This window comes from Dreissena polymorpha, chromosome 1 (genome assembly GCF_020536995.1).
Source record: "Dreissena polymorpha isolate Duluth1 chromosome 1, UMN_Dpol_1.0, whole genome shotgun sequence".
Taxonomy (NCBI): Eukaryota; Metazoa; Mollusca; class Bivalvia; order Myida; family Dreissenidae; genus Dreissena; species Dreissena polymorpha.
Window position 1 is genome coordinate 142,000,437 of NC_068355.1, and position 27,996 is coordinate 142,028,432.

General features: G+C 36.9%; 2 protein-coding genes across 2 annotated transcripts; one reads left to right on the top strand and one right to left on the bottom strand.

Annotated features, from left to right (window-relative positions):
- The first annotated feature begins 94 nt into the window (after positions 1 to 94).
- On the top strand, positions 95 to 15,829 carry LOC127853321 (uncharacterized). Its single transcript, XM_052387762.1, has 9 exons — positions 95 to 444; positions 5,339 to 5,392; positions 5,995 to 6,132; positions 11,166 to 11,228; positions 11,678 to 11,797; positions 12,352 to 12,556; positions 12,693 to 12,833; positions 13,406 to 13,747; positions 14,016 to 15,829. The coding sequence occupies exons 1-9, from the start codon at positions 400 to 402 to the stop codon at positions 14,483 to 14,485; spliced, it is 1,578 nt and encodes a 525-aa protein (XP_052243722.1). The 5' UTR covers positions 95 to 399; the 3' UTR covers positions 14,486 to 15,829.
- On the bottom strand, positions 15,042 to 27,994 carry LOC127855330 (PI-PLC X domain-containing protein 2-like). Its single transcript, XM_052390852.1, has 5 exons — positions 27,931 to 27,994; positions 26,424 to 26,544; positions 16,507 to 16,710; positions 15,981 to 16,146; positions 15,042 to 15,440 (listed from the first exon to the last, which is right to left on the bottom strand). The coding sequence occupies exons 1-5, from the start codon at positions 27,986 to 27,988 to the stop codon at positions 15,042 to 15,044; spliced, it is 948 nt and encodes a 315-aa protein (XP_052246812.1). The 5' UTR covers positions 27,989 to 27,994.
- Positions 27,995 to 27,996: the final 2 nt, after the last annotated feature.

Genomic DNA, 27,996 nt, shown 5'->3' on the forward strand with positions numbered 1-27,996 from the left:
ATCCATAACCCAATGAGGAAGTTGATGTGTAAATAATGACAAATCAAGTAAATATCTATAAGATTAACAAAAGAACGGAAATTCCCAAGTGATTCTTAATATATAAAATAACTTTAGTAAGCGACCCGAAATACTACATTGTGTTTTATGTTTTGTTAAGTTAAGAAGCAAACATTGAATGCGCAAAGTGAAGACGGATTAATGGATGGTTGTTAAATTAGAAAATAAAAATAAAACATTTGCATAATATATTTTATGTAAACATGACTGTGACTTAGATGAAATTTGACCTTGATTCGAGTGTTATTATTTCTTATATAAATAGAGATGGTACATCGAAAGTAATTGGATAAATGTCGCCTTCGATATTACGTTTCGTTGCCTGTAGCAATACTCAAGATGGGAAATTACTTGTGCAGATATCGACCAGAATCGCATGAAGAGGTAAGCACTTAAGACTGGTCCATTGCCTGAGTGTTGTCCTTAAGAATATTGACTAGACAATTGTTAACACTTATATATGAGCCTTGTTCTGAGATAACTGGGCTTAATGCATGTGCGTAAAGCGTCGTCCCAGAATAGCCTGTGCAGTCCGAACAGGCTAATAAGGGACGACACTTTTTGCTTGAACTAGATTTTCGTTAAAAAGGGATTTCCTTTAAACGAAAAATACCATTAAAGCGGAAAGTGTCGTCCCTGATTAGCCTGTGCGGACTGCACGGGCTAATATCGACGACACTAAGCGCATGCATTATGCCCAATTTTCACAGAAAAAGACACATATTGACTAGACAACTGTAAACACTTGAACGTTTATAATATGAAGTAAGATTTGTGTCGTGAACGGAATGAAATTATCCAGATAAAATAAAACTATTTAGTTCGGAATTTATTTAAAAAGGACCTTTTCACGTTTTGGTTAATTCACAAAGTTGAATGAAATTGTTTCAGGTTCTCAAATTTGTGATGTAGTTATGATATGTGCGGGGAAACAGATATAATGAACATAATAAATGTTCTAAAATATCCATTGATTCTTTTGACGATTTAAACACCTGAAAATTATAAAGCGTAACAACACGCGAAGCGATTGCATAAATTGGAGAGTTGTGTTATTAACGTTATGTTGCGTGACACTGATCGAGGATTTTTTTATATAAAGTATAAAATACACAACTCTGAAAGAGCACGGTGGGCCGAATGGTGTAAATGCTAGACTTTTACTCCAAGGGTGTGTGGTTAAAGGCCAGTTGAGGATTACTTTTTTGTTGCTCTAATTTTATTCATGTTTCTTACCGGAGCTATTTGGTTCCAAAGTTTACATTTATCAATTTGAATCTTTTAATGACAAACTTCGATACATGCCTCACGCCGGGTATGCGAATACTTCGTTTACGGATGGCACTTCACTTACAGAGAACAACAAACGCCACGCGCGAGAGGTGAGTTCTTCAGCTTTTTTGTATTTATGTTCTGTTTATTTGGTTTTTAGACACAGAACATTGTTTGGGTGATTAATGGTATAGCACTTCGTATTGCGAAGAAAGAAATTCGCGGAAAAACGGTGAATTATTAAAAAAAAACGATAAAATTTCATCGATAATCAGCATGAATTGAATGATCAGTACATATTTAAACAAAATAAACATACTTGGAAATAAATCAAGAACGTGCTTACTATTCGAAATAAAAGATCAATATATCCAGTAATGTTACAACATGTTACATTTTAGTTTACTAATGTATTTGAGAAAATTCAAATGTTTTAAGAGTCGCATGCACATTTTTCATCTGCACTTCGTTTACCGATCATCTAAAAAACAATGGCACTTCGTTTCCTGACATCTAGACACTTTTTTTCCAGATATAACACACTCGTATTTTTTGAATCAAAAATGCAGAATTCGCTGTGGAATACTGTTAAAGTAAGCAGGCAATAAATAAAAATGTATGTACTTAGTACGCAAATAAAAAACGAATAACCGAAGCATGTTCTTATCCCTTTGAAATATGATTATGATTTGGTATAAATGTGAAAGATAAATGTTAAACAAATTGGATATGTCTAATGAGTAAAATCTATATGACCATATATTTTAAATTACGTTCTAAGCGATTGATCTAAAGCATTTATCTTTATGTCCAAATGAAGGTACTAAGGCTATTTTCTTTTATATAAGATAGCATGACATGAATAATCACTCTGCTTAAACTGCCTCTCAGAGATTAATATCAGCAGCGATGCAGGTTCGAAATTCTATTGGAACTTTTTGGCTCAATGCCAATAAACGAAAATAGCAATAAAAGAACGGGCGGGGTTGATTTAATCACACGATAGTGGTGTAAAAATTATGCATATCCGTCTTTTTTTAATATAAACACAACACATGCTGCATATGAAGTTCTATCCATTATAGCACCCTAAACTTCGTTTGTGTGGGTATACTAAGTACTGACTCCATAATATGACATTTAAACATTTTATGTACGCATTCCTTTTTTTCCAGAATCAGTTGATTTTACGATTTAATTTTAACCGTGATTCTCAAAACTCAACCAATACAGTGATTTAGGGTCAGGTGAATCGCACTTCGAGCAAACGTTAGCGTTGCGTAAAGGGAAGTGCTCCCTATAAGCAGGGCTCAAAATACAGGGAGTTTTACCATTCTCTTTTTAATTTTGTTGCTACGCATAAGTATTGTCTTGATGATGCGATTCAAATAAGCACAACCGACATAGGATTTTATGAAGAACAAATGTGTATTTGCGTCATAAAGACCCCTTCACTACCGTTATCTAGAGCCCTGCTATAAGTAAAATTAAACACGATTGTGTTGATTCGCATTATCCGTACACATTTATTTAATAATAAATATTATCTTAATTGAAAATTGCAATTATAATAAACATAGTATAAATTAATAGTCATGTGATTTTTGAAAAATATATTTTAAAATTTTTTCGTATGAATAGCCATAATATAAATAAATGCATTTGAGGTAGAAGATAAAACTCAGTTATTAGAGTGCCCGCTTTGTTGAAAGTCTCCGTAATCTGAAGTGCCCTTTATCGGTAAACAAAGTGGCTGCAACTTTATGTATGCCACCTATTACAAAATGTACTATCTTTGTTTATATTTCATTGAATGCTATCAAAATTTCAGTATTTAAAGCACAGTGATTACTCTACATGCTGGAATAGCAAAAAATTTCTTGCAATAATTCTAAGTAGTTTTATTTTGTTAAAATGTTTACTGTTCATCCAGTTTATGCTGTTTTCCGATCAAATTTTCTATTTTTTGGGCAAAACTGTTCCATTCTTCCGTGAAATTGTGTATTCCCAATACAAAAGGATACACCATTTATCAACTCGACCATGTGTCTTGTCTTAAAAACTAATCTTTAGGATATAACTTTAAATAAAACAGAGGAACTTACCTCTAGCGCGTGGCGTTTGTTGTTCTCTGTTAGTGAAGTGCCATCCGTAAACGAAGTATTCGCATACCCGGCGTGTGCCTGGTTCTGGCAACACATGCAAACTTCCGAAATCGTTCCCTTACGCAGAAACGAGTTGGGAGAATCCTACGTTCGTTGCCAATCCTGTCTTCATAGAACTTTGTTGGTGTGTTATATCTATTGTCGATTGGGACAAGTGTACTAGTTCCAATGCATTTCTTTTTCAAGGATGTAATATTTGCATGAACTTTACGTGGTAAATGCATCCTGTAAACGTTTCACTACAACAAAGGCTATTATTGTGTTGTCACGTATATATCACTCACAAAACTGATATTGATTAGATAAACAAGTTGAACCCATAGACTGCATGCACTCAGTAGTTAATAGGACAATGCAGTAATGCTATGTTCTTTTCAAAATTAGCATGCACAAAAACTCAAGTTGTCTTTGTTTTCTGACACTGATAAATAATAGATTGCCAATCAAAACGACCACGCTAAAATATTTGGGACGTGCTCTGTGAAAAGGGGGTTTAATGCCTGTGCGTAGTGTCGTCCGATATTAGCATGTGCAGTCCGCACAGGCTAATCAGAAACAGCACTTTCCGCCTAAACTGGATTTTTGCTAAGAAGATACTTTCTTTCAACAGAAAATATCATAAAAGCGGAAAGTATCGTCCCTGATTAGCCTGTGTTGACTGCACAGGCTAATCTGGGGCGACACTTTACGCACATGCATTAAACACCCTTTTCACAGAGCATGACCAATTTGCTTGCACATGTATCGTATCACTGGTCCGTGTCAGACTATTTTTATTTAAACATTATTGATCCACTTAAACATAATTGCCCGCGATTTCGAACCGATAACAATTAATGTGTTTTAGTTTTTCAATTTGATGATTTTGGTCCCTGTTCTTTAAGTTCAGGCTTTATACCAAGCCTTCTTCAGAGAAAGATTTCATTTATTTGGCCAACGCGACTCTCATGTCTTAATCCTGACTCAGGTTAGAGTATCGATTCTTTTTTCGTGTTGGAACAGTGTGAACAGTCTTAGTTGATTGTTGAAGCCCATTGTTATTTATGTTTAGTAGATTCTGAGTTATTTTAATTACGAGTAATTTTAGTTTCTATTGGTTTGACCGACATGAGAAGTTACTACAATAAGTTACAATTAGCTGTTGAGGTATGCAGATGGGTTTTTCTCGGATAGCAATCCATTAATGTTTTTTTCAAACATGAAAGGCAGGTGGATGTTAGTTAATATCTGCGACTTTTTATCCCACTAGCTTGTAAGAAATTGTTTGTGTGTAACATATTCAAAGTGTACGGTATACTGTTAGGGCCATCTTGGTTACACATTAAAATCCAGAGGGCGGGAATGCGAGAACGCGAGAGTACGATGACGAAAAAGCGACAATACGATGACGACAGTGCGACAATACGATGGCGCGAATGCGATAGTACGATGACGACAATGCGACAGTGTGATGATGACAGTCCTCTGGATTTTAATTTGTATCCACGATGGCACTACCGGTATTCCGTAGTCAATAGCCTTACAGTAAAAAAAATCAAACATACTGGTATTAAACAATAACGGAGCCTTGTTCGTGTCTCGCACAGTCCTACACAACAACATCGTGGCCAGTAGTTGGGCCTTTTCATGTACATATTTACTTACATTTAACGTAAGGTAACTTTCTATAGAACGACGGTCTGTTTGTCTTGCGAAGGAGATTTTGAACTGATTACAATTAATGTCATCTATTGCTTTTGCAATTTTCTCTATTAAATTGTTATCCCATTCCGCAAAGTGAGATTTTCGTGGGGATATTTACAAACACGTGATATTTCTTTTCTTTTCTTCTTTATGTGTAGGTTGACCAGATATACATAACTCCTGCAGGAGCTCAAAATCCAGCACCAAATCCGGTAGGTTGTACCACTGACGTGCTCTATAACTATTCTGTGTTCAAATTTATTATCTGCTCTGAATCCGCAGTGCCAGCAGTTCAGTTTTTATTAAATATAATGCAAGTTTATGAAAGACGTTTTCTGCATCCGAATCGATGAAGATATACTTCTTGTCAGCAGGCATTTTATATGTTAATGGAACAATGTATAATAAAGTTAAATTCATGTAGTATTGAAACCGGTGTTACAGCCAATGATATGAGACGCGTTCTGAGAAAACTGGGCATAATGCATGTGCATAAAGTGTCGTCCCAGATTAGCCTGTGCAGTTCGCACAGGCTAATCAGGGACGAAAATTTCCGCCTCAATTGGATTTTCGCTAAGAAGAGACTTCATTTAAACCAAAAATGTCATAAAAGCGCAAAGTGTCGTCCCTGATTAGCCTGTGAAGACTGCACAGGCTAATTTGGGACGGCACTTTACGCACATACATTATGCCCAGTTTTCTCAGAACACGCCTTATATGGTCATGCATTGACAAATAAAGATCTTATTATGATGTTTAAACGAATGACATGTAATATTTATACATTGTACACATTTATTTGTTTTCCTAAAAGGCACCGTGTAAGGGACGGACGTTCGGACGAAGCAGCCACGTGTATTACAACAATGCCTGCACTAAACAACCAATATATGAAAATGCAGGTGTCATGGATCCTAGGTTTTCTACAGAGCGACTGCATTCAACACTTAATGTAAGTGTTGTTTTTTTTAGTTTTCTATCCTTGTTATGTTAATAGTTAAGTGTACATTTACGACACTAATTTTGCTAATACACTACACTAAAAAAACAATTATGTGTCTGTATTTCGACGTTTAAAAGATCCCCCCGAGCCTTAGGCTGCATGATGTGCGGCCCCGGAGTGTGCCCCGGCACTCCTACCTTATAGACTTACTATACTCACGAATGTATGACGAATTTAACATTCTAGCTGCTTTTTCTAACTGTTACTGAATTATTTTCAATTTCGATGTGGTATTGTGTTGTGTGTGTGTTTGTCGGTGGGGGGGGGGTACCCAGAGGAAACTCCACCTGTCCGGTATGGTTACCACTAACCAAACACATGCTTTCGGAACGGGGATTCAACCCGATTCTCTTAGGGAACGCGTGCACTCAACACTGCGCCATACGGAAGTGATGACATACGTATGACGATTGCATTTTCTTGGTAAATGTATTTGTAGAACGTTGCAGCTTTTTAAACAACATCATATGTGAGTATACTCTTCGTCTTAAATCATGCGTTATGTGGCCACCAAAATGCACTGTTGTGTTATGGTCGTTCAATGTCGCTCGTGACATCACTAAAATATTGTAGATTTCCACTGCCCAATAAAGCGAATCGTTATTTGTTTATTTGTGTATTTTTATTTATCTTTTTGCATTGTTTAACAACCAATTCTGTCGGAGTCCACGGAAAAATAACAATATGATTCCACGTAAGCACAATTAGCAAGTTCAGGCTGTTGTGAATGTATTAACATAAAAAGTCTGTTTATAAAACAAAGTGCGATTTATGAGTGAAACTGAGGGCCGTGAATTTTAATTCTTACATTTAACGTCCGTAGGTGCATAATGAAACTTAGGGACAATCCTATACACAAATGATTTATTTTCACCGTAACATATACCTTTATTAAAGCAGTCCGCATTCACCCCTTTATATTTATATCTGTTATCAATGTTGACACATTTCATACAAGGAAGTCATTTATCTAAATCAATGAAAGCTACACACAATCCTTTATAACTTATATCAATTGACGAATGTATATATGTGTCTTGTTCTGAGAAAACTGGGCTTAATGCTTGTGCGTAAAGTGTCGTTCCAGATTAACCTGTGCAAAACAAAATATCACGAAAGCGGAAAGTGTCGTCCCTGATTAGCCTAAGCGGAATGCACATGCTAATCTGGGACGACTTCGCAAATGCATTGAACCCCCTTTTCACAGAGCACGGCAAATGTTTATATACCGAAACTGACCAACTGTCAATACGCGAAAACATGCCTAACATGCTTACAGAACAGAACAGAACATGTGTTTTATTATGACTTGCACAATGTACATCGTCAATATAACAAAACAAACAAAGCATAATTAAGAACATTCATGTCACGGTAATCATATATTTACAGTAACTACGGTATACCTGTATATACGGTATACCTGGTCTTTATTATAAAACTTATTACATTTGATTGTGATATACATACATATTGTGATATTCAAAATGTTAAAGTATGTGTCCTTGTTTTACGAGGATGAACTTACATTTAACAATGAGTTTCTTTTATTTAATGCGTATTTAATAAAAAGAGAAATTTTAATTAATTTGGTTTTGTTATCAATGCCCAACATTTCCAAAAATTTAAACATTGATGGGCGTTGGTAATAATACTTTGGTACATATTTTTTTGCGTATCTCCTCTAAAAATGGACATATAAGCATAAAATGATATTCATCTTCAATATCATGTGAATTACAAAATAAACAATAACGCTGATCCCTAGCAATTCTATTTCTACCATATCTACCGGTTTGTATTCTTAGTGGGTGAACCGATAGTCTTAGCCTACAGAAAAACATTCTTAGGCTGCTAGGTAGTAAATCGAGGTATGATTCGTAATGCAAATTGTTTTTGAAAAGTACATAAGTAGTAAGAACATGGTTTGTTTGCATGCTCTGGGACCATTCCTGAATAAAATTGTCAGTGATACGTTGTTTAAAAATACAAATAAATGATTTAAAATCGACATTTTCAGCGTCTTCAAAAATATAAGAGAAACCATGATTGCTTAGCAATAACTTAACATTATATACCCAATTTTTTAAGCCAGCGTAACAATCTGTTTTGGCCTGCTCGTAAACCTTTTTAATAATAATATTATCTGTATGTATAATTTTACTCCAGTATTTAATAATTTGTATATACCTTGTAATGAACAGAGGGTATCGACCTAACTCCCCATATACACCCGCATTAGTTGTATTAGCTTTAAGTTTTAAAATACGTTTGCAAAATTTCAGATGTATTCTCTCTAGTTCTTTTGATTGCGTAAATCCCCATACCTCTGCTGAATATTTAAGTATAGAGCCAACAAATGAATCAAAAAGTTGACACAGTATCTTTGGCTTTAGATCGTACTTTTTACAATGTTGCAATAGTACGTTTAGTGCCTTAATTGCTTTACCTGCTAAATATTCTTGATTCAGCTTAAAACTCCCTGTGTAGTTGAAAACAGTGCCAAGATAATTAAAATCGTCTACAACAGTTAATTCTTTGCCATCAAAATTCCATTTTTCATTTGACAATAGTCTGCCCCTCTTCCTGAAAACCATAATTTTTGTTTTGTCAGTGTTGACAGTAAGTCCCCATGTTTTACAATAAGAGTGCAAAAGATTAACATTGGTTTGCAATTCATCTGGCGATTTCGCAAAAATGGCCATATCGTCTGCAAAAAGTAAAAGCATTAACACAATATCGTCAAATAATAATCCCGAAGTAGGTTCATTTTGCAAATAAAGTTCAAGGTCATTAACAAAGAATGAAAACAAGATCGGCTAGATTACCTCCCCCTGCCTTAAACCAACTGCATATTCAAAAAAGTCGGAGTAGGTGTTACATGATTTTACACATGATTTTACTTTATTATACATATCACGTATGATTCTTAACAATTTACCTTGTATTCCTGATTTGTACATTTTCAGCCAAAGGGCATTTCGATAAATCGAGTCAAAGCATTTAAACATGTCCACAAAAATAACATAAAGACGTTTATTATGATTCAGATAATTTTGGATTACTGACAAAAGTATAAAAACGGCATCAACGGTTGATCTCCCTTTCCGAAATCCGAACTGGGCGTCCGAAATAATATTGTTTTCATTACAGAAAGATTCAATCCGCTTGTTTATTACAGTGGTAAATAGCTTAGACAAACAGCTTACAAGTGTTACACCTCGGTAGTTACTAGCATTTTCAGTATCCCCCTTTTTGTGAATTGGCACAATTACCCCCTCGGTCCACTTATCAGGAAAATACCCCGAGTTTAAAATAGCATTGAATATATCACACAGATGAGATCCTAAAATATCCACGCTTTCCATGAAATACTCATTCAGCAAATTATCATAGCCACATGCTTTGCGTGATTTCAAAAACCTAACGGCATTTAAAATTTCGTCTGTGGTGATAGGTTTATCAAGCTCTGGGAACGGGACATCACAGTTATTAAAATTGTTTGAGCGACAAAATTGCTCTGCCTCGTCATTTGAACATTGTGAAATATCATTACTAAGAGTCGAGAAATAGTAATAAAAATCATCATTTGAAATTGTGTTACTCTTTCTTTTCTTATTATGTTTAAAATGCTTCCAAAAATCCCTAGGTTTGGCGTGCTTTAATTTCTCTAATACTAAAAGTTTATTATTTTCAAATAATCGTTTCTTTTTATTTATTACAGATTTATAATTTGCTTTGTGTGCGCAAAGTAACAGTCTACTCTCTGATGTTTTACACCTATTAAATTGTTCAGAGCTTGTAAATATATACTTTTTGATTGAGCACACTCATAATCGAACCAGTCCGCATTCTTAACATGCGCTTCGTCGTTATAAGAAACAGTTTTATGTACAGCATGGTTTAAAAACAACGGATCGGCTACTTCACGCATAATTGCTGTAAAAGAGTTCAGTAGTGTATTTATAGACTCCCTGTTTTGTAGACTATTACTATGACCAAAGGTCAAGTTATTAAGTTCGGTAAGTCGACTTATAATAGCACCTCTGAATTTATCCCTTTTAGATAGATCCCATTTTATGTTTACATAATGTTCATATATCTCTTTCGGATGATCAAAATTCACATGTATCGAAAAACTAATTGGTGTATGGTCGCTATATACGTTAAGATCTTCAACCGTAAAACTATTAATTCGCGAAAAATTGCATTCTTTTGTGAGCAGATAGTCAATTAACGACGCGCCTTGTTGCGATATAAATGTAAACTTGTCTGTGTCGGGAAATCTACCGTTAAGAATGCGTACACTGGTTGATTGACATAGGTCAATCAGTTTAACACCATGATTGTTTACAATGTTATCGGGTGAGGCCCGGTAGAGTGGTTCATCTGGAATATAATCGATATGATCAATACAATCAGTCATTCTATCATGAATAATATAATCACATTTAGAGCCTACACGACTATTAAAATCTGCAACTACATAAACATATCCGAATGGATCGTATAAATTAATATCTGATTCTAAAACATCAAATATATCAACATTAAAAATAGTGTACGCTGGAGAATCTTCACACCATGCGTAAACACCACATACATAAGCATCATTGTCAATATGGAAAACATCCTTATCCAATTTAATCCATATAACAGTGTCTAAAAGGTTCCTAATAATTTCAACACCGTGAGAAATTGCATCTTTTATATAAAGGACAGTTCCACCACTCGAGCGCTTCGCATTGCGATTTTGGAATTTTCTGAAGAAATTGAAAGATTTGTAGCCGGGTATATCAACGTCGCTTACCAAGCTCCTCATACTCTTTCATGAAACGGATGCTACCATCTTTTTATTGTAAGCCCTCGCACAAAGCACATAGCTTTTAGGGACATTTAAACCAACTAAGCAAGAGTGTTATTGTCTGAGTGTGCATATTTGCAGCATTACAAATCTATTCATCTAAACAATTTGTTTGTAGAATACCCAAGCGAACAATTGGACGGATGAACAGTCTTTGGAAACGGATCCTTATATTTCCTTGGTAAGTATTGCCTTTACATTTGCAGTATTATGATTACTTTTTGAGCCGAATTAGGCGAAAATGGTTTTTATGCTATATATGCGGCCAGCGTAGCCCCAGACAAGCGTGCACAATCACTATAAAGTCACGCGATCTGTCGTAGCGTCATTAGCGGACAGGGTGACTAGACTGCCCGTGGTGCTACGCTGGCCGCATACGACAGAAGACCCAGCACCTATTTTCAACTGAAGCGGGTCATACATATAAGTCATCAGTATGTTCGTACAATGTGAAACACATTAAAGGGCAACGCATGATTAAATAATTTATTTCCAGCTGATATTCATTATATTTCAACGTAACCATACAACAAAACAACTTTTTGATGATTCAATGGTTAATAATCGAGTAGATTTTTTTGAATTTTTTTATTATTTGCAATGGTATCATATAATTGCGGCGTGTTTCAGAACGAAGTCCGTGAACAAGACTTAACGAATGACGAAGACAGCACGCGCGTTAAGAGTCCTGCTGGTCGACTTGATGAAGACAGTTTGACAGAACATTCTTTAGACGCCACTCATTTGAAAGTAAAAATATTTCAAATTAAATATTTTACTACATGACTATAAAACTAAAAAACAACCCTTTATGAAAATTATATAGTAAACCAAAACAATGTTTAGCAGCGGTCAAAATGCTTATTTCAGGGCATATATTAACTTTGAGGTGTATCATTATTTTCACTCTACATTAAAGTGTAAATTACCAAAGGGAAGAGCCTCTCTGAGTGCCGAATGCACACGCGATATCACTTCGGTTTGGTTAATCACTAATATAAATTGTGGTCACTTATTAAGTTCAATAGTAGTTGCAACACTTATAATAATAACGAACATGATGGAGTCGGTGATGATGATGAAGATGAATTTGATGAATAAAATATGTCCAATATTTAAGTCATCAGAATTCGTTGGCGTCGAAATTCCATAAATTGTTTATTTTAAAATCACGTAATTACAGAGAATATTTTATACAAATTTAAGAAATATGTTAAGGGTATTTGACAACAAAAAATACTAATATAATTCGTGATAATTTGTTATAAGTTGCTTACTCAACTGATGATCATGTTTTTCTTTAGCAGCCTGCATCTCATCGCTCGAGCAAACGATCCTCTAGTACATATGACTCCGGTCGAGGGAGTGGCAGCAAAAAGCGATCAATCAAGCGATGGCTAGAGGCAACACCGCGACAGCACATCGAGCATATGGTCAACACTTACAGGCCACATATCACACAAACAATATCCGTAAAGGAGATGCTCGTACATGTAGAGACCGCTATGAGTAAGTTGACTAAACTAAAATGAAATGTAAGTAGCTTGCACACACAAAAAACATTTGAATGCTAATCTTTCATTTTAACACGAAGTCCATGTACACTGTTGTTATGTATATTGTATATTATTATTTTGTGTTTTAGGCAAACATGGATATAGCACTCTCGAGGCATTGTTGGACAAGAAGCCAGAAACAGAATTAGCTGAAATGCTTCTCGAGTCGATCGAGGTGTCGAATGAGCCAGGGAAATGGCAGACATTTATCAACGCATTAGAGAAATTGGGTGAAAATATATCTAAAGAAACTGCCATTTAAAAGGGCCCAACGAGCAAATTCTTAAATCAATCTTGACTTTATTAAAAACTATACTTTATAATCATTGATTGATACACCTAGATCTACATAGAAATAAACAAATGATGCATTTTGTAATAACAATATTTTTATAATATAGACCTTATTTGTTATTATGTGTTCATTTTGGTGTCATTATTGTAAATATTCAACCTAACATATGTTGGACTGGTTTATTTAACAAGCATGATAGCGCAATAAGTCAATGCAATTTTATATTAATTTTCCTTTTTAAATTACATTTGATAAACTCAATTATATATCACTTTAAGTGCAATAATATACCAGCAAAAAATGAAGTACATTCTACTAGAAATCCAGTTTTTCCTTGCCATTGTCTCTTTAAAAAGGAAAAACAAACTTGTCATAGCATTCTATAACAATACCTAGAATTCTATAGCAATACTTCAAGTGTGGCTGTTAGTCGTTTGAATGTTACTTTTTAAAGACTGATTTAAAGTTAAATGATGTTTACTTAATCCATGCACTTTATTTTATCAGAATACGGACCTTTGCTCAAACTCCTCCGGTGTGAATGGGAAGATGATCAGACAGACAGACGGGAGCTGCTTAAAATACTATCACCGGGCTTGTTGAACAATATCCATCTTAGTGAATGCATTGATCAGCTGTACTCAAGAGGTATTATCAATGAGGAGGACAAACAACAAATAGAGTGCATGGAGAAAATGCACGGCACCATCGCAGGAACGCGAAAGATGTTTCAACTATTTCCTCGGCGGTCAGTAAACTGGACTACAGAGCTCGCCCATATACTGAAAGCACATGGTCTTGGGGACTATGCGAGCTTTTTCATAGAAGAAAATGACGATTTAGAATCAGGTAATGGATTATAGTGTGCGCAAACGTGTGCTTAGTATATTCTACGGCGTAGTAGGGAGTATATTTCAGAAAATATCGCATATAAAAAATGCTTACTGTGGGAAGATTCATGGGTACGATTAAGATAGCTATAACATAACTGTCTATTAAATTATATAAAGGCAACGTTTTTTTTTCGTGGCACGATATTGAGAGATATAGTATAGGCTAACAATCCTTATTGTGATACTTTGTTGGCATTGTGACAATAGTTACCGTACGTTTTCAGAATCTCACAGCACGAGTGCATCACCCAGAGTTCCAGCGCGTATTCGTCAACTGACGCCAGCAGCGCACCCTGATGTCGACCCGCATCTTCACCGAGGTGGACATGGTCGCATTATTGCGAGAATTGAAACACTATTGAGAGAGTTTGAATACGACAACAAGAGGCAACGTTTGGAGTTCAAAACAATGTTGGAAGAGTGCAATAGTAAAGTCGATCAGCTTAAAGACGTCGTGTGTAGACAAAGTGCTAAACTTGAAGATTTAAACGGCAACGAAGAAAGAAAATATCAGATAATTGAAACCATGTCAGAGAAGGTTGAGCACTTATCTAGCCTTATCCAAACCATGCATTCGTACACTGGTCTACCACCCACTAGGTGTGGTCCTGCCCCCATAGACAGCGGTTTGGGCTCAGAGAATGAAGTCACGGACTGTGACTGTGATGACAGTTTATTGTCAACGCATTTCTGAATTCAATCTTCGCCATGGTACCCTATTACGATCGAAAAATCAGTGTTTCTTTTGACCTGAACGATTGCAAGTGTTAGCAAAAATACTGTTTTGATGCGCAGTGGTATCTCTTTACAACGTCATGTTCACTTGGTCAAGTGTAAAGATTTCTTGTTTCATAATTTCTGCACAATTCTGAACGCGGAAATATTCCAGTTTTTTTTCGTATCATGAGAAATGATAAAGGAGCGCGTTGTATCCATGCCTTTTTCATAGAAGGGATTGAATACAAAATAATAATTGTTAGAAAATATTTGGAGAGTAACGGTATATAGATTTTTCAGGTTCTACTGCTTATCGATGAAAGATCTTGAAAAATAATCGTCCTCATATTGGTCGTAGTGTTTCATCAGGGGAACCGTTATAACTACACCGTGTCTCGTGTCAATAAGTGGACTAAAATGATTTGCAAATGGTTTTAAAGCTGGATGAATACCACAGCGTCAATCGTCTCAAAAGACTAAGTCGTGAAGGGTCAAGTTGTTGCCCTTTCAGTGAAATTACGTTATATTAACGATTATACAATCGAGCACATTCCACTTTCAAAGTCGTAACGTTTCAGATCTCTTACTTCATAATTTAGCCGAATAACTTCATCACAAAAGTCGAACATCTCCACAAAATCAGCCACTACGACGTTCATCTCACCGTGGCGAATGTCTTTGTTTCTTACCCAGTTCACAATCGCCTTCGTCGCAGGTTTCGACAACTTGTCCTTCAAAGTTCCGTCGAGATTATTTGCCAGGTAATCGTTGGTAATCGTCATCACACCGTCCCAGCAGTAGAAGAGATGCGGCGGCCGCCCGTGCTCGTAGCGCGTGTTAAGGCAAGAGACCATGTCACGTGTCGTCTGCGCGCAGGGATGCACGTATCCGATATGTTCGTTTGGCCAGATGCAGATATGCTCAAATATACACTGAAAAGAGAGTTGTTGGAGAATATTGGGCAGCTGTTACATTGATAAAATATTTCAAATATAGATTCCTAATTAAATTCAGATGAGTAACATGGGGTTACTCGTTTGATCGATTGTAAATGTCGTTACTTTTATTATAGTAATACACACTATATTGTGTCTAAAGATTGTATATTTGCTAAAAAGACATGCATGAAGTTGCATAATTTTTGTATTAGTATTTTTATTTTTATTATATTTTGCTTTTGTAATTATTTTAAGGCTGACTGCAGTATGCTAGACATAGTTGAGGGATATTTACATACTGTGTTTTTGAAGACCAAATTGTAAAAAAGAAATGTTATTTCTTAATGTGTTATCTTCGTAAAATAAAGTTATTATTATTATTATTATTTATTTATTTTTTGCTGCCTGAAGATTACAGTTCCATATACACTACATAGTAATTGTGTTCTATCACAAAAACTACTTCAGTGATGAACAGCCATAGTCCGCAAAGGTGAAATAAAACGGTCTTTACAATACACTACAAGAGCTAACCTCAGTCGGGTAGAACACTATGATCTGCGAGTCAATCGCCCACATGTTGCGCAGTGTGATTCCCGACACGACCCCCGTGTACTCCAACATCCGATTGCGGAAGATGTCTTCCGCCATGTTGGCGATGAGATAGCGGTGCTGGGCGGAGCTCATCTTGTGGACCACTCTATATAATGCAAACATGTTTATGGACTGATCTTATTTCGGCGAACAAGCGAATATGTGTTTATCCGATTTCCAGTGGCTGCTACTAGAAAATATACTCAAATACATCAAACATGCGCATGACATTCAACACGTAATTATCGACTTTTTACCTGTAAGGTATCGTGTGCATATGAATAATGTATTATATATATGATATGAATTATAAAGTTAAGTTGTGCGCCATCGCAATCGGGTTGTGTAAGATCAACGTTCGTATTATTTTTAAAGTTGACAATATTGAATTATTTTAATTAATACAATAAAAACATAATGACTGTCTATGAACCATTTCGCGGACGGTTCCGGAGTACCCTGTCACCTGAAATCCAATAGAATAATTTCTTTCGGGTGGAGGTCCATCCATCTGCGGATCTCCTTCAGTGCCCGGATGATATTCGGGCCGTTCCGAAAGAAGACGTTCAGATCCTCCTTATCGCCCTTCCGGGCGGTGACGCGCATGTCGAAGTAGCGCACACCAAGGTCTAGTTGCTGGGTAAGACTGAGCGACTGCGTGACGGTCCATCTGACATGCAAGAGCAAGCAGTTCGTTAATTAAACGATATTCATTTGCAAAAAAACATCTAATTGATTGATTGATTGATTGATTGGAATACCAGTTTTATACAACACTATCTATCTGATTGGTTCCTTTTCGAGATATACAAATAAAAAATATGCAATAGCCAATAATAGTAGTATCGAATAGATGAACATTACATATAAAGTAATTTAACTGACGGCATGTACTCTCGATGAAATAAATGTGCATACATTCCATTAGAGCATTTAGTTGACACAAATAATTGAAATACAGAAATTAAAATGTACATATTTCATTTTTACATCACATAAAGGTAAAAATGTTATATGCGTTAGGTTTTTTAGATGGGCGCTTTAGCGCCCGTCTAAAGTGCTCAGTGTGAAATTCAGATCGATACGGCCTAGGTATGATTAACCCAATACCAGCTTGCGTATCCGCGCAAGAAAGAGTTGTATAATTTATGCAAGAGGTTTGAGTTCTCCAATTATGTGTATTCACAAATGGAAACATTATATTAATATCGTGTTACATTCAATATTTTCGAACGGTGTTTTATAGAAAAGAATCAATAAACAATGATCGTATTGTACGTGTCGCGGAGGAGATTGTTTATGAATGATTAAAATAGTTCACTTTCTGCTGCGTGTGCGTGACGTAGTATTTTCGCTCAGCTCATTCATAAATCTGAGGCTGGCGATAAACAAAGGGGAGTCCGTGTGAGAATAACGCAGTAGTATAAGGTTACGCTTGTTTATATTCACAGGTCTCAATTAATAATACGTTGACCACGAGTTCAACAATTATTACAGGGATACGATAGACAACATACAAAAATGTTTCATTATCGCTGAAACTGTTAAAAGACATTTAAATATAACAATAATATTCTCTAAAAAATGTTGTCTTGCTGTTTTGAAATAAGGTTTGGAATTTTGTTTTCTAAATAACTTAATTCAAAACAAAAGTTTAATTATAGTGTTTTTTACTTGTTAGTCGCATATTTACCGCATTATAATGTGTGTTATAATAGGCAAACCATACATTAGTAAAATTCAATCTCCTTCGCACATAGAAGGAATGGGTCAATTAGGTGCTGCGTTTCCTTTGCTTACTTCAGTTAGAGGTCAATTATTTACGTAATAGCAATCACAAGGCTCCGACTTCAAAGGATTTGCGGAGCGTTCTTACATAATAAAAGTCGTAGTCGCATGGTATTTGCGTTTTGCGTCCTATTTGGTCACGTGGTTCTTTTTCCCGGTTGTTTTGGCATTCATGATATGACGCTATTAATAGATGCGCCTTTCGATAAACAAAGGAAAGTTTACGGGTTATAACAACGCAATAGGTTACGCTCTCGCATACAACTCAATGACGTAGTACAGGTAGTAAATTGAGAGATTCGGGAAAAAGCTGACGCTTATTTATATTCTCAATTTATATACGATAGACAAAAAAACGTTTCATAATTGCTAAACCCGAATATAACAAACAATTATAATAATAATACGAATGCAATAGTAGAAGGTTAGTAGAAGGTTAAGATTGTTTATATTCACAGTTTTCAATACATAGACAGTTGGATATGAGTTCATCAATTACTACAGGCATACTATAGACAACCTCGAAAATGCTTTTTAATCGCTAAAACCGAAAACAACTTAATATATTATATTAAATATATTTATAACAATAAATGTCTTTTACAAATGTAGTCGGCGTATACGCTGACTTTGAAATAAAGTTAGCAATTTACTTTTCTAAATAATTAAATACAATTAAACAAAAGTTAAACTATTGTGTTGTGTTTTTCACTTGTAAGCTGCATATTCACCGCATGAAATGTGTGTTAGCATTGTCAAACCACACATTAGTGTGAGTAAATAAAAAATATACTACGGGAGAGCACTTCATATGTGTCCTCATATGCCTTGTTATGAGTATCTTTCTTCACTATCGAAAAATATTGTATGTTTATATTTTATTTAAACGCAGTTTTCTTTCGACACATTTAAATCACACGTCAATAGCGCCGTCATGCGAAAATGGGTCTTATGCGTTTCGGCAAGCGTTTGTTAAACCCAACATGTGCTTTTGCGCAGTCAGGCCATAGGGAATGCTGTTCGCTTTAAAATTACTTAATATGTCATGTTCCTCCTTACCAGAAGGAGGGATAGCTGAGTGGGCTATTTATATGATGGGCGCATATGGAATAAGACCCATTTTCGCATGACGAGGGTCATTACAAATCTCATTGCGAATTGAAAATGCCACATTTAAGAACAATGCTTTTTGATACAAAATTGAATTGAAAATAGCAAACTTGTTAATAATGGCAGCCTATCCACACATTAAGGAATGATTTCCAGACGTGCTGACCAAGTACGGCAAACATTGTGGTATGATAATTAAACGATTTTCTCTTATCGTGACACTATACTATTTCGCTAATGATTGTTTACTCATCTTGGAGGCGAAAGTGAAATTCTGCGAGATGGATTGTAACGCGTAATTGTAACAGGGCCACAATTTGTGTCGTTTGAGCATACAGAGAGTAGTCCGGAATTCCTTACACTGAACAGTGCTATGTCGGACCGTATTTGGTACAAAAACGAATATGTACAAGTTTGTACCATATTCGGCCGAATATGGTACAACTGTCTAATTGTACCATATACGTATCTGCAGTTTTGGGGTAAAATGCCTGACCGAATATGGTACAAACTTGTACCATATTCGGATGAAAAATGTACCACATTCGTTCCGAATATGATACACACTCATCATCGTAATCATCATCATCATCATCATCGTTATCTCATCATCATCATCATCATCATCATCATCATCATCATCGTTATCTCATCATCATCATCATCATCATCATCATCATCATCATCATCATCATCATCACATCAATTATCAACACCCCAATGATCATCATCGTTGTTATCTTTACCAACACCACCATCATCATCACCATCAAAACCAACATCATCATATCCATTATCATGATCGTAATGGTGATCACAAAAGTTTTTTTTGTGATGATAATGACAGCGATGTTTTCGGTCGATAATGAGGATGTTGTGATGATGATGACGACGATGAGAATATCATCATCATCATCGGCCAATAAACATCGCCATCATCATCATCACAAATATTTTGTTATCATCATCATCATTATCATCATCGTCGGCCGATAAACATCGCCGTCATCATCATCTAAAAACTTATCATCATCATTATAACCATCATCATCGTCCGATAAACATCGCTGTCATCATCATCCCAAAACGTTTGTTATCATCATCATCATCATCATTATCATCATCATCATCATCATCACCACAATCATCAAACCCCAATCATCATAACCACTGTCATCATCATCACCACCACCATCATCATCACAATTTTTTTACCATCATCATCATCACAAATGTTTTGTCATCATCATCATCACATATTCATTTTACATTTTGTATTTTATAATTTGTTTCATTCAAGAGATTCAACAAACTTGTACTTTTTTCATTTATTGGTATACTGACAGGATTTTTCAAAGTAATATTGAAGAACATAGAACAGCATTTAAATTTTAATCCAACTGTAGCATTTTGACAAGACATAATATACATATATACATTCATTTTAGTAGCAGCCAAAATATCCCAAATGTGCTTCGTAAAAAGTTACCAGTAAATGAGCAAATGACAACAAATTTCCGGTAGAAGAACATAATCATCAATCACAAAAATAACATAACAGGTTTCCAAACACCGATATACATGTATATTTCACCTGTAATGTCTGTACATGACATCTATGATATCATACCAACCGATTCCACTAACACGCAAACGCAGCCATGCGTTTGCCCATTTTGGCCCCTTGATGATTTCTTTTATTGCCGAAATAAGACCGCTGTTTCTGCCCGCTCTTGTTAATAGGAAACGAACGCTAACAGGATTTCTGTTACTAGTATCTAGTCCAATATCCGGCCGAATGTAAATTCTAGGTGTTTGCAAACTCATTGACCTTATTAAATCTCTAAAGGGTTTGCCGACCTTCGCCAACACAAACTGGATTGACGGGTTTGATTGTATGCAGAACTTAAAAATTTCAACTTGAATGTGAAGTGGTAACATCAGAAATGGAAAAGTCGTTCGCTTCTGTGCCCTCCTATTGTTTATCATATCTTGAAGCTCTTTCAGGGCTGAACACACAGAGACGTCACCGTTGTCGCCAGAGTCACCGTTGTCGCCGGAGTCACCGTTGTCGCCAGACGCAGCGTTGTCGCCGGAGTCACCGTTGTCGCCGGAGTCACCGTTGTCGCTGGAGTCACCGTTGTCGCCGGAGTCACCGTTGTCGCAAGAGTCACCGTTGTCGCCAGACGCAGCGTTGTCGCCAGATGCAGTGTTGTCGCCAGACGCAGCGTTGTCGCCGGAGTCACCGTTGTCGCCAGACGCAGCGTTGTCGCCGGAGTCACCGTTGTCGCCGGAGTCACCGTTGTCGCTGAAGTCACCGTTGTCGCCGGAGTCACCGTTGTCGCAATAGTCACCGTTGTCGCCAGACGCAGCGTTGTCGCCAGATGCAGTGTTGTCGCCAGACGCAGCGGTGTCGCCGGAGTCACCGTTGTCGCCAGAGTCACCGTTGTCGCCAGACGCAGCGTTGTCGCCTGACGCAGCGTTGTCGCCAGACGCAGCGCTGTCGCCAGAGTCACCGTTGTCATACGACTGTTCTAAGCGTGATATTATGTCCTTGTACACGCGTTGATTGATACGGATACTAACGTAATGCATGCCAAATCCTTCTGGGAAATACCCCAATGCAATTGTTCCAACATCACCATCGAACTTTCCATCTGCTGACACAATTGATGAGTGTTCTAGTCCTCGGGTAGAAACTACCAGGCACTGCAAATTATATTCTCTCATAAGTGCAATGAGCGTGAGGTTGTCGCCGTATGTCCCATTCTTAGACATATTCTTAACGTATTCATCAAATGTTTCATCATAGACAAACGTTTCATAGAAATATCTGTTTTCTACAATGTGATGGACTGCTTCCTTACGTAAAGCATCTACGTCTTTGTATATACCAATTTTACCAAGTTGATGCGATATAGCAGCAAATTGACAATTTCCATCCGGATTTGGGTCCATGGCAATATTCACCCCATCCAACAACTGCAGATTTTCATGGTGTGTTAAAACATGATAGTACTTAGTTCTGTGATTTTGTTTCTCTGAGCGGTTCTGTTTTAATGAATGTTTTTTAATTTTTCGTTGTTTCTCTAACGCAACAGTTAGGCTAGTCATGTTTTCGACCCCAACCGATTTGCTTACGAATCCAAGTTCGGGTTTGTTCGGTACTTGAAATGACACGATATAAACACCATTTCGTTTTACTTTTTCTACCTTGCCTTCGATAACATATCTTTTGGTTGGCACCCTGGATTTTCGAAAGGGATAGCGAATTAATACTGTCTCTCCTACTTTGTACTTGCTTGGGGAAGTTGCGTTTTTCAACAGCGACCTGTAAGCCTTTTTATTTGCTCGCCGTATGGTTTTCTTTATTTCACGAGAACTATGACGTTCTTTGGTAAAAACATGACTTCTTCCGTAGTAGGCTTCAAAGGGCGTGAGACCCCCAAGAACTCGTTTGAAACTTGTGTTTATGGCATAGGCTAAATCTTGAAGCCCTTCGACCCAGTTAAATCCACGTTTACTTTTTGTTGCAAATAGAATCTTGGCCTTTATAACACTGTTTGACCTTTCACACTTGCCCTGTGATTGAGGATGATACGGCCTACTATTGATCATTTTGATGTTGTACTTGTTCAACAAAAGTTTCATACTAGGGCCTTTAAATTCCAGTCCGTTGTCACATTGGATGATGTCAGGGGCAAGGTTAACCATCAACACGTCCTCTAATGCCTTTGCAACTTCACGCGAACTCTTCGTTTTCAGGGGTTTTGGCATAACGTACCTAGAATAAACGTCCACGACTTGTAGAATATAACTGTATGTGGACCCCTTGTAGCTAACACTTTGATTTTTCATGTTAGTTATGTCAATCTGCCATCTTTTGCCTGGTTCCTCTTCTGTAATTGTCTTTGGCTTTGGCTTGTTTGTAAATCTCGGATACTTCTCATGGTAATACTTGCTATTGTACAGTATTTCAAGGATAGCTTGTTCCGAGAACCCCGTGTAATTTACTTTCAGTTTGTTGTAAATAACCCTTGCTCCACATCCTTTGTTTTCCATGAACATCTTCTCAACAAATCTAGGAAGATCTTCTTTCACAAGGACTTGCTTTCCGCCACACAATAAAGAACCCCGGTCACCAAGCTCGAAGTCCTTACGTTTTCTAATCATGGCCAAACAATTATTCTCTTCAGGTGTCCGTTTCTTCACAGGGACATCGAACGATCCGTTTAAACATCTGACAATAATGTCGTACTTCGACCTGGGCAAGCACCCTAATTGCCTCCTTTTTCTCCTAATTGCTTCCTTCATCTGAAATAATATAATAAGTTATTATACATTTATACTTCATTAGTTAATAGAGCTTGTATTGAACACCGCGTGTCGAAAACGAATGTCTCACGACATGAGCTGAGCTTAAATCACTCGTCTGATAGCTCCGCTAAAATTTACAATCCGAACTTCCGGGCAATATGCGCAATGAAAGTAGCAAGTACTTCATGTAAAGTTTCATTGAAATCCAACCGAATTCAAATTCAGGGGAAAAATAGCGGGCAAACTTATGGCGGTCAACGGACAAACGGTCTGTAGAAACCAATGCTACGTGGATGGAAGGGATATAAAGAAGGGGCCCTGGGGGCCTAGGTCGCTCACCAGAAGTCACGACTAGGCAGGGTTCGAAGGTCAAAGACCTATAAACTCCATAAAATTTAAAATGTTCAAATCTACAGATTACAGGAGCTCGATCTGATTTTGGTGGAAAATACACTTTCGAAAAAATGACTGTAGCTTAAATATTTTAGCAGTTTAGGAGTTACGCACCCGGAAGGAATGCCACGGACAATTGGATAGACGGACGGACAACTGCAAATGCACTCTGAGGGGGGGGGGGGCATAAAACATAAAAATCAATGCATGTTAAAACATCAATGCATATTAAGACAACTGAAAATTAAAATTATGTACAGTACTTACTGTCAAGAATTCTTTTGAAGTTTGAAGAAAGTTTGGATTTCAATTCTTTCTAGTCGAAAATCACAACTTTTCTTGCCGACCGCCAAGTCAAATATGGTTACTGACTTCTGAGTAAGACTCGTGTGCAAAATTCCCGCCTTTTTAAAGCGGCACGTTATCAAAGAAAAAATCGGAAACTTCAAAGCTTTGTCGGCTTCTCAGCAATATGACGTCGGAACGACAAATCAACTTTACAAAGTAATGTTTAGGAATACAGTCACACCTGTCTAAAGCAGCCAGTCAAACATCCTTATTTTTGGAGAGATATATTCATTTAAAAGAGCTCAAAATCTCTTAAATCGGATTTTGGTGAAAATACACTTTCGAAAAAAAAAGTTTTAAAAATTTGAAAATTGCTATTAATGATCTCCACGAAATTATCTGGCCCGCCCGGGAATCGAACCCAGGCCGCCTGCGTGCCAATCTGACGCGCAACCGACTGAGCTAGCCGGCGAAACTGTTACACAACCAGCAAAATCCATGTAAAGTGTGGTTAGGTTAGCTGTTTCTGTTACTGCTAGTTACGACGACGACGACGACGACGACGACGACGACGACGACGATGATGATGATGATGATGATGATGATGATGATGATACTTTTGTCACTTCCAATATTAGGTTAATACAATGTATTTGAGTTTGAAAAAAAGTTTACACATCGGCAGACTATTTCATTTATTAAGAAATACATAATTTATGTACCATATACGTAGGCCATTTTCATTTTTATGAGTTTTTTTGGTATGTACCAAATACGTTTTGGCGAGCATAGAAAAACTTATTCCAACCGAATATGGTACAATGTTTGTACCATATTCGGTCGAAAATTGTACCATCTTCGGTCCGAGTATGGTACATTTGTACCATATTCGGCCGAATATGGTACAAATGTACCATATTCGTTTTTGTACCAAATACGGTCCGACAGTGCTACATCCTTTGAATTGAGCACATACGCAGTGATGTAGCAAAAATTCAGAGGTTGTATCTCGAATCAGCTTAATAAATATTCGAAAATATTCATGCGTGTCTGTTGGCGTTATGTAAAAGTCACTAAGATGAAAACTGAAACAGCTACGCCTAAAAGCGCATTAGTGCTCTATACCTATGTTTATGTTAGCGTTGTGGACACCGTGTGAACTGCTCGGGTAATAAGTTAAGCATAAACAGCAATGTTTATATACATTTATTCCTCCATATACAAGATACGAAGATTGTTGTATATTTTGAATTTGTATATGGTGTCAAAAATCAAAAGTTTTGTACACGGAACTTTCATTATGAATTTATATTCTGGGTGTGATAGTCATTTGATATTAGAAAAAAATATTCATTTAATATGATGGTGACTGCAAATTTTCTTTATATTAAGTTATCATTACCATTTTCATCATACTTTCTATGCTTTCAGAACTTCCAAAAAGCATGTTGTTTTTATTTTGTCTTCGTTATTTCTATGAAATAATAAGGATGATAAAAAGTGCACACAAAACTCGGCCCGTGCGCTACGACACACACTTTATAAAGTTGAATGGCGTGTGTTCATTTCAAACTTGCGATTGATTTTCAAAAATGAATTGCGTGTTAAATTATGCAATAGCGAACATCTTCAGTGCCTTCAGCGCTTTGATTATGTGACGTAAGTAATCGAAGTAAGAAATGCCGGTTCGGTTTAAACAAGATTTCCGATGCAAGCATTAAGAAGAAACATGAATATGTCACGTACCGGTATTACATAAAATAAATGTATTCTAGTTAATGTTTTTGTTTAAATTAACTTAGGAATTGTATGTATTATTTATTTTTTAAACAATATCAAATATGTTAAAATTGAATACTAAACGAGAAACTGTTTCTTATTCCGTATTCGAAAAAAGGAAAGAACTTACTTTCCATTATTTGTTCTTGCAGTTTATTTTTCGAATAACCATTTTTTGTGTTGCCCTTTATTCGTTTTTTTTTTCAAATATCCGCAGTATGTTATGTCAAAAGTTAAAAATGATTTGTTCTTTCAATGTTTGGCAAGTAAGCGTTTAACCAACATTCTTGATCGACGCCGTCAAAAATGTAACTCTCATCTATGTTTACCGGTATTTTAATAGTCAATTTTCGCAGCAATTTGAAAACTATCGAAATGTCGTTTTTTTAAATATAAAGCTAGGTAAAAGATTTGAGCCGCATTCTGAGAAAACTGGGCTAAATGCATGTGCGTAATGTGTCATCCAAGATTAGCCTGTGCAGTCAGGCACAGGCTAATCAGGATCGACACTTTTCACTTTAATGGTATTTTTAGTTTGCCTCCTAACCGAAAATCAAGTTTAGGCGTAAAGTGTCGTCCCTGATAAGCCTGTGCTGACTACACAGGCTAATCTGGGACGACACTTTACGCACATGCATAAAGCCAAGTTTTCTCAGAACGCGGCTCATTTATAATTAAAAAATCAATCGTATTTACAACAATTCTCACCTGTAAGAGATTTTCGAGGCTAGTTCCCCAAGGTCATCGCACAACTGTCGATAAATCGGGTCACTGTTTTGGTCAATCTTAGAATCAAGGTCAAGGTAAAAACTGAATGAGTTGTGGCTTCCTGAAATAATAATGGGCGCATGTTTTTTGACATTCCATATAAAGTATACCAAATATATTTCTATTTGTGAATTCGATGTCTGAGATTTCGTACAAATATATACAGGTACATTGTTTGAAAAAAAGGAAACTATGTGCCCATGTACCAATTTCATTCATTCCTGTTCGATTATTACCTCGAACAACTCATAATCCCTTCGAGCTAGACGATGCTTGGTACATATGAGTGTTCATTTCCTTTTAATAACGAATTAGGTAGAACAATGCGCCATGCCTCTTCTTAAACTTCAACTTAAGTTTATATTGTCTAAACAGTGCTTAATGCATGTGCGTAAAGTGTCATCCGAGATTAGTATCTGAAGTCTTCACGTGCTAATCAAGGACGACACTTTCCTTCTTAACTGGATTTTCGCTAAACGATAAATACCGTAACAGCGGTAGGTGTCGACCCTGATATGCCTGAGCGGACTGCACAGACTAATCTGGGATCACACTTTCCGTACAAGTGTAGGTGTCGACCCTGATATGCCTGAGCGGACTGAACAGACTAATCTGGGATCACACTTTCCGTACAAGTGTAGGTGTCGACCCTGATATGCCTGAGCGGACTGAACAGACTAATCTGGGATCACACTTTCTGCACAAGTGTAGGTGTCGACCCTGATATGCCTGAGCGGACTGCACAGACTAATTTTGGTATCACACTTTCCGCACAAGTGTAGGTGTCGACCCTGATAAGCCTGAGCGGACTGCACAGACTAATCTGGGATCACACTTTCCGCACAAGTGTAGGTGTCGACCCTGATATGCCTGAGCGGACTGCACAGATTAATCTGGGATCACACTTTCCGCACAAGTGTAGGAGTCGACCCTGATAAGCCTGAGCGGACTGCACAGACTAATTTGGTATCACACTTTCCGCACAAGTGTAGGTGTCGACCCTGATAAGCCTGAGCGGACTGAACAGACTAATCTGGGATCACACTTTCCGCACAAGTGTAGGAGTCGACCCTGATAAGCCTGAGCGGACTGCACAGACTTATCTGGGATCACACTTTCCGCACAAATTTAAAGCCCTGTTTTCCCAGAGCGAAACTCAAATAGTGAAGCGAACAAGAATACTGGGCATAATGCATGTGCGTAAAGTGTCGTCACAGATTAGCCCATGCAATCCGCACAGGCTAATCAAGGACGAAACTTTCCGCTTAAACTAGATTTTCGGTAAAAAGGGACTTCCTTTAAACGAAAATTAATATTAAAGCGGAAAGTGTCGTCCCTGATTAGCCTTTGCGGACTGCACAGGCTAATCTGGGAAGACACTTTGCGCACATGCATTTTGCCCAATTTTTACAGAACAAGAGACAAATAGTGTAGCGAACTAGAATACCTGGTATTGCAAGGCAGTAAAGAGGCACGTCATGATACCTCGCTGGTAGACTTGCCATCCAGTCGG

What these genes read in the sequence shown, in the direction of transcription:
- LOC127853321 (XM_052387762.1), top strand. Translation starts at nt 400, where the DNA reads ATGGGAAATTACTTGTGCAGATATCGACCAGAATCGCATGAAGAG. An exon ending in GACTGCATTCAACACTTAAT is followed by an intron (nt 6,133 to 11,165) that starts GTAAGTGTTGTT and finishes ATTTGTTTGTAG; the next exon opens with AATACCCAAGCGAACAATTG. An exon ending in TAGACGCCACTCATTTGAAA is followed by an intron (nt 11,798 to 12,351) that starts GTAAAAATATTT and finishes GTTTTTCTTTAG; the next exon opens with CAGCCTGCATCTCATCGCTC.
- LOC127855330 (XM_052390852.1), bottom strand. Translation starts at nt 27,988, where the DNA reads ATGGCAAGTCTACCAGCGAGGTATCATGACGTGCCTCTTTACTGCCTT. An exon ending in ATTATTCTATTGGATTTCAG is followed by an intron (nt 16,147 to 16,506) that starts GTGACAGGGTAC and finishes TGCATTATATAG; the next exon opens with AGTGGTCCACAAGATGAGCT. An exon ending in TAGTGTTCTACCCGACTGAG is followed by an intron (nt 15,441 to 15,980) that starts GTTAGCTCTTGT and finishes CTCTCTTTTCAG; the next exon opens with TGTATATTTGAGCATATCTG.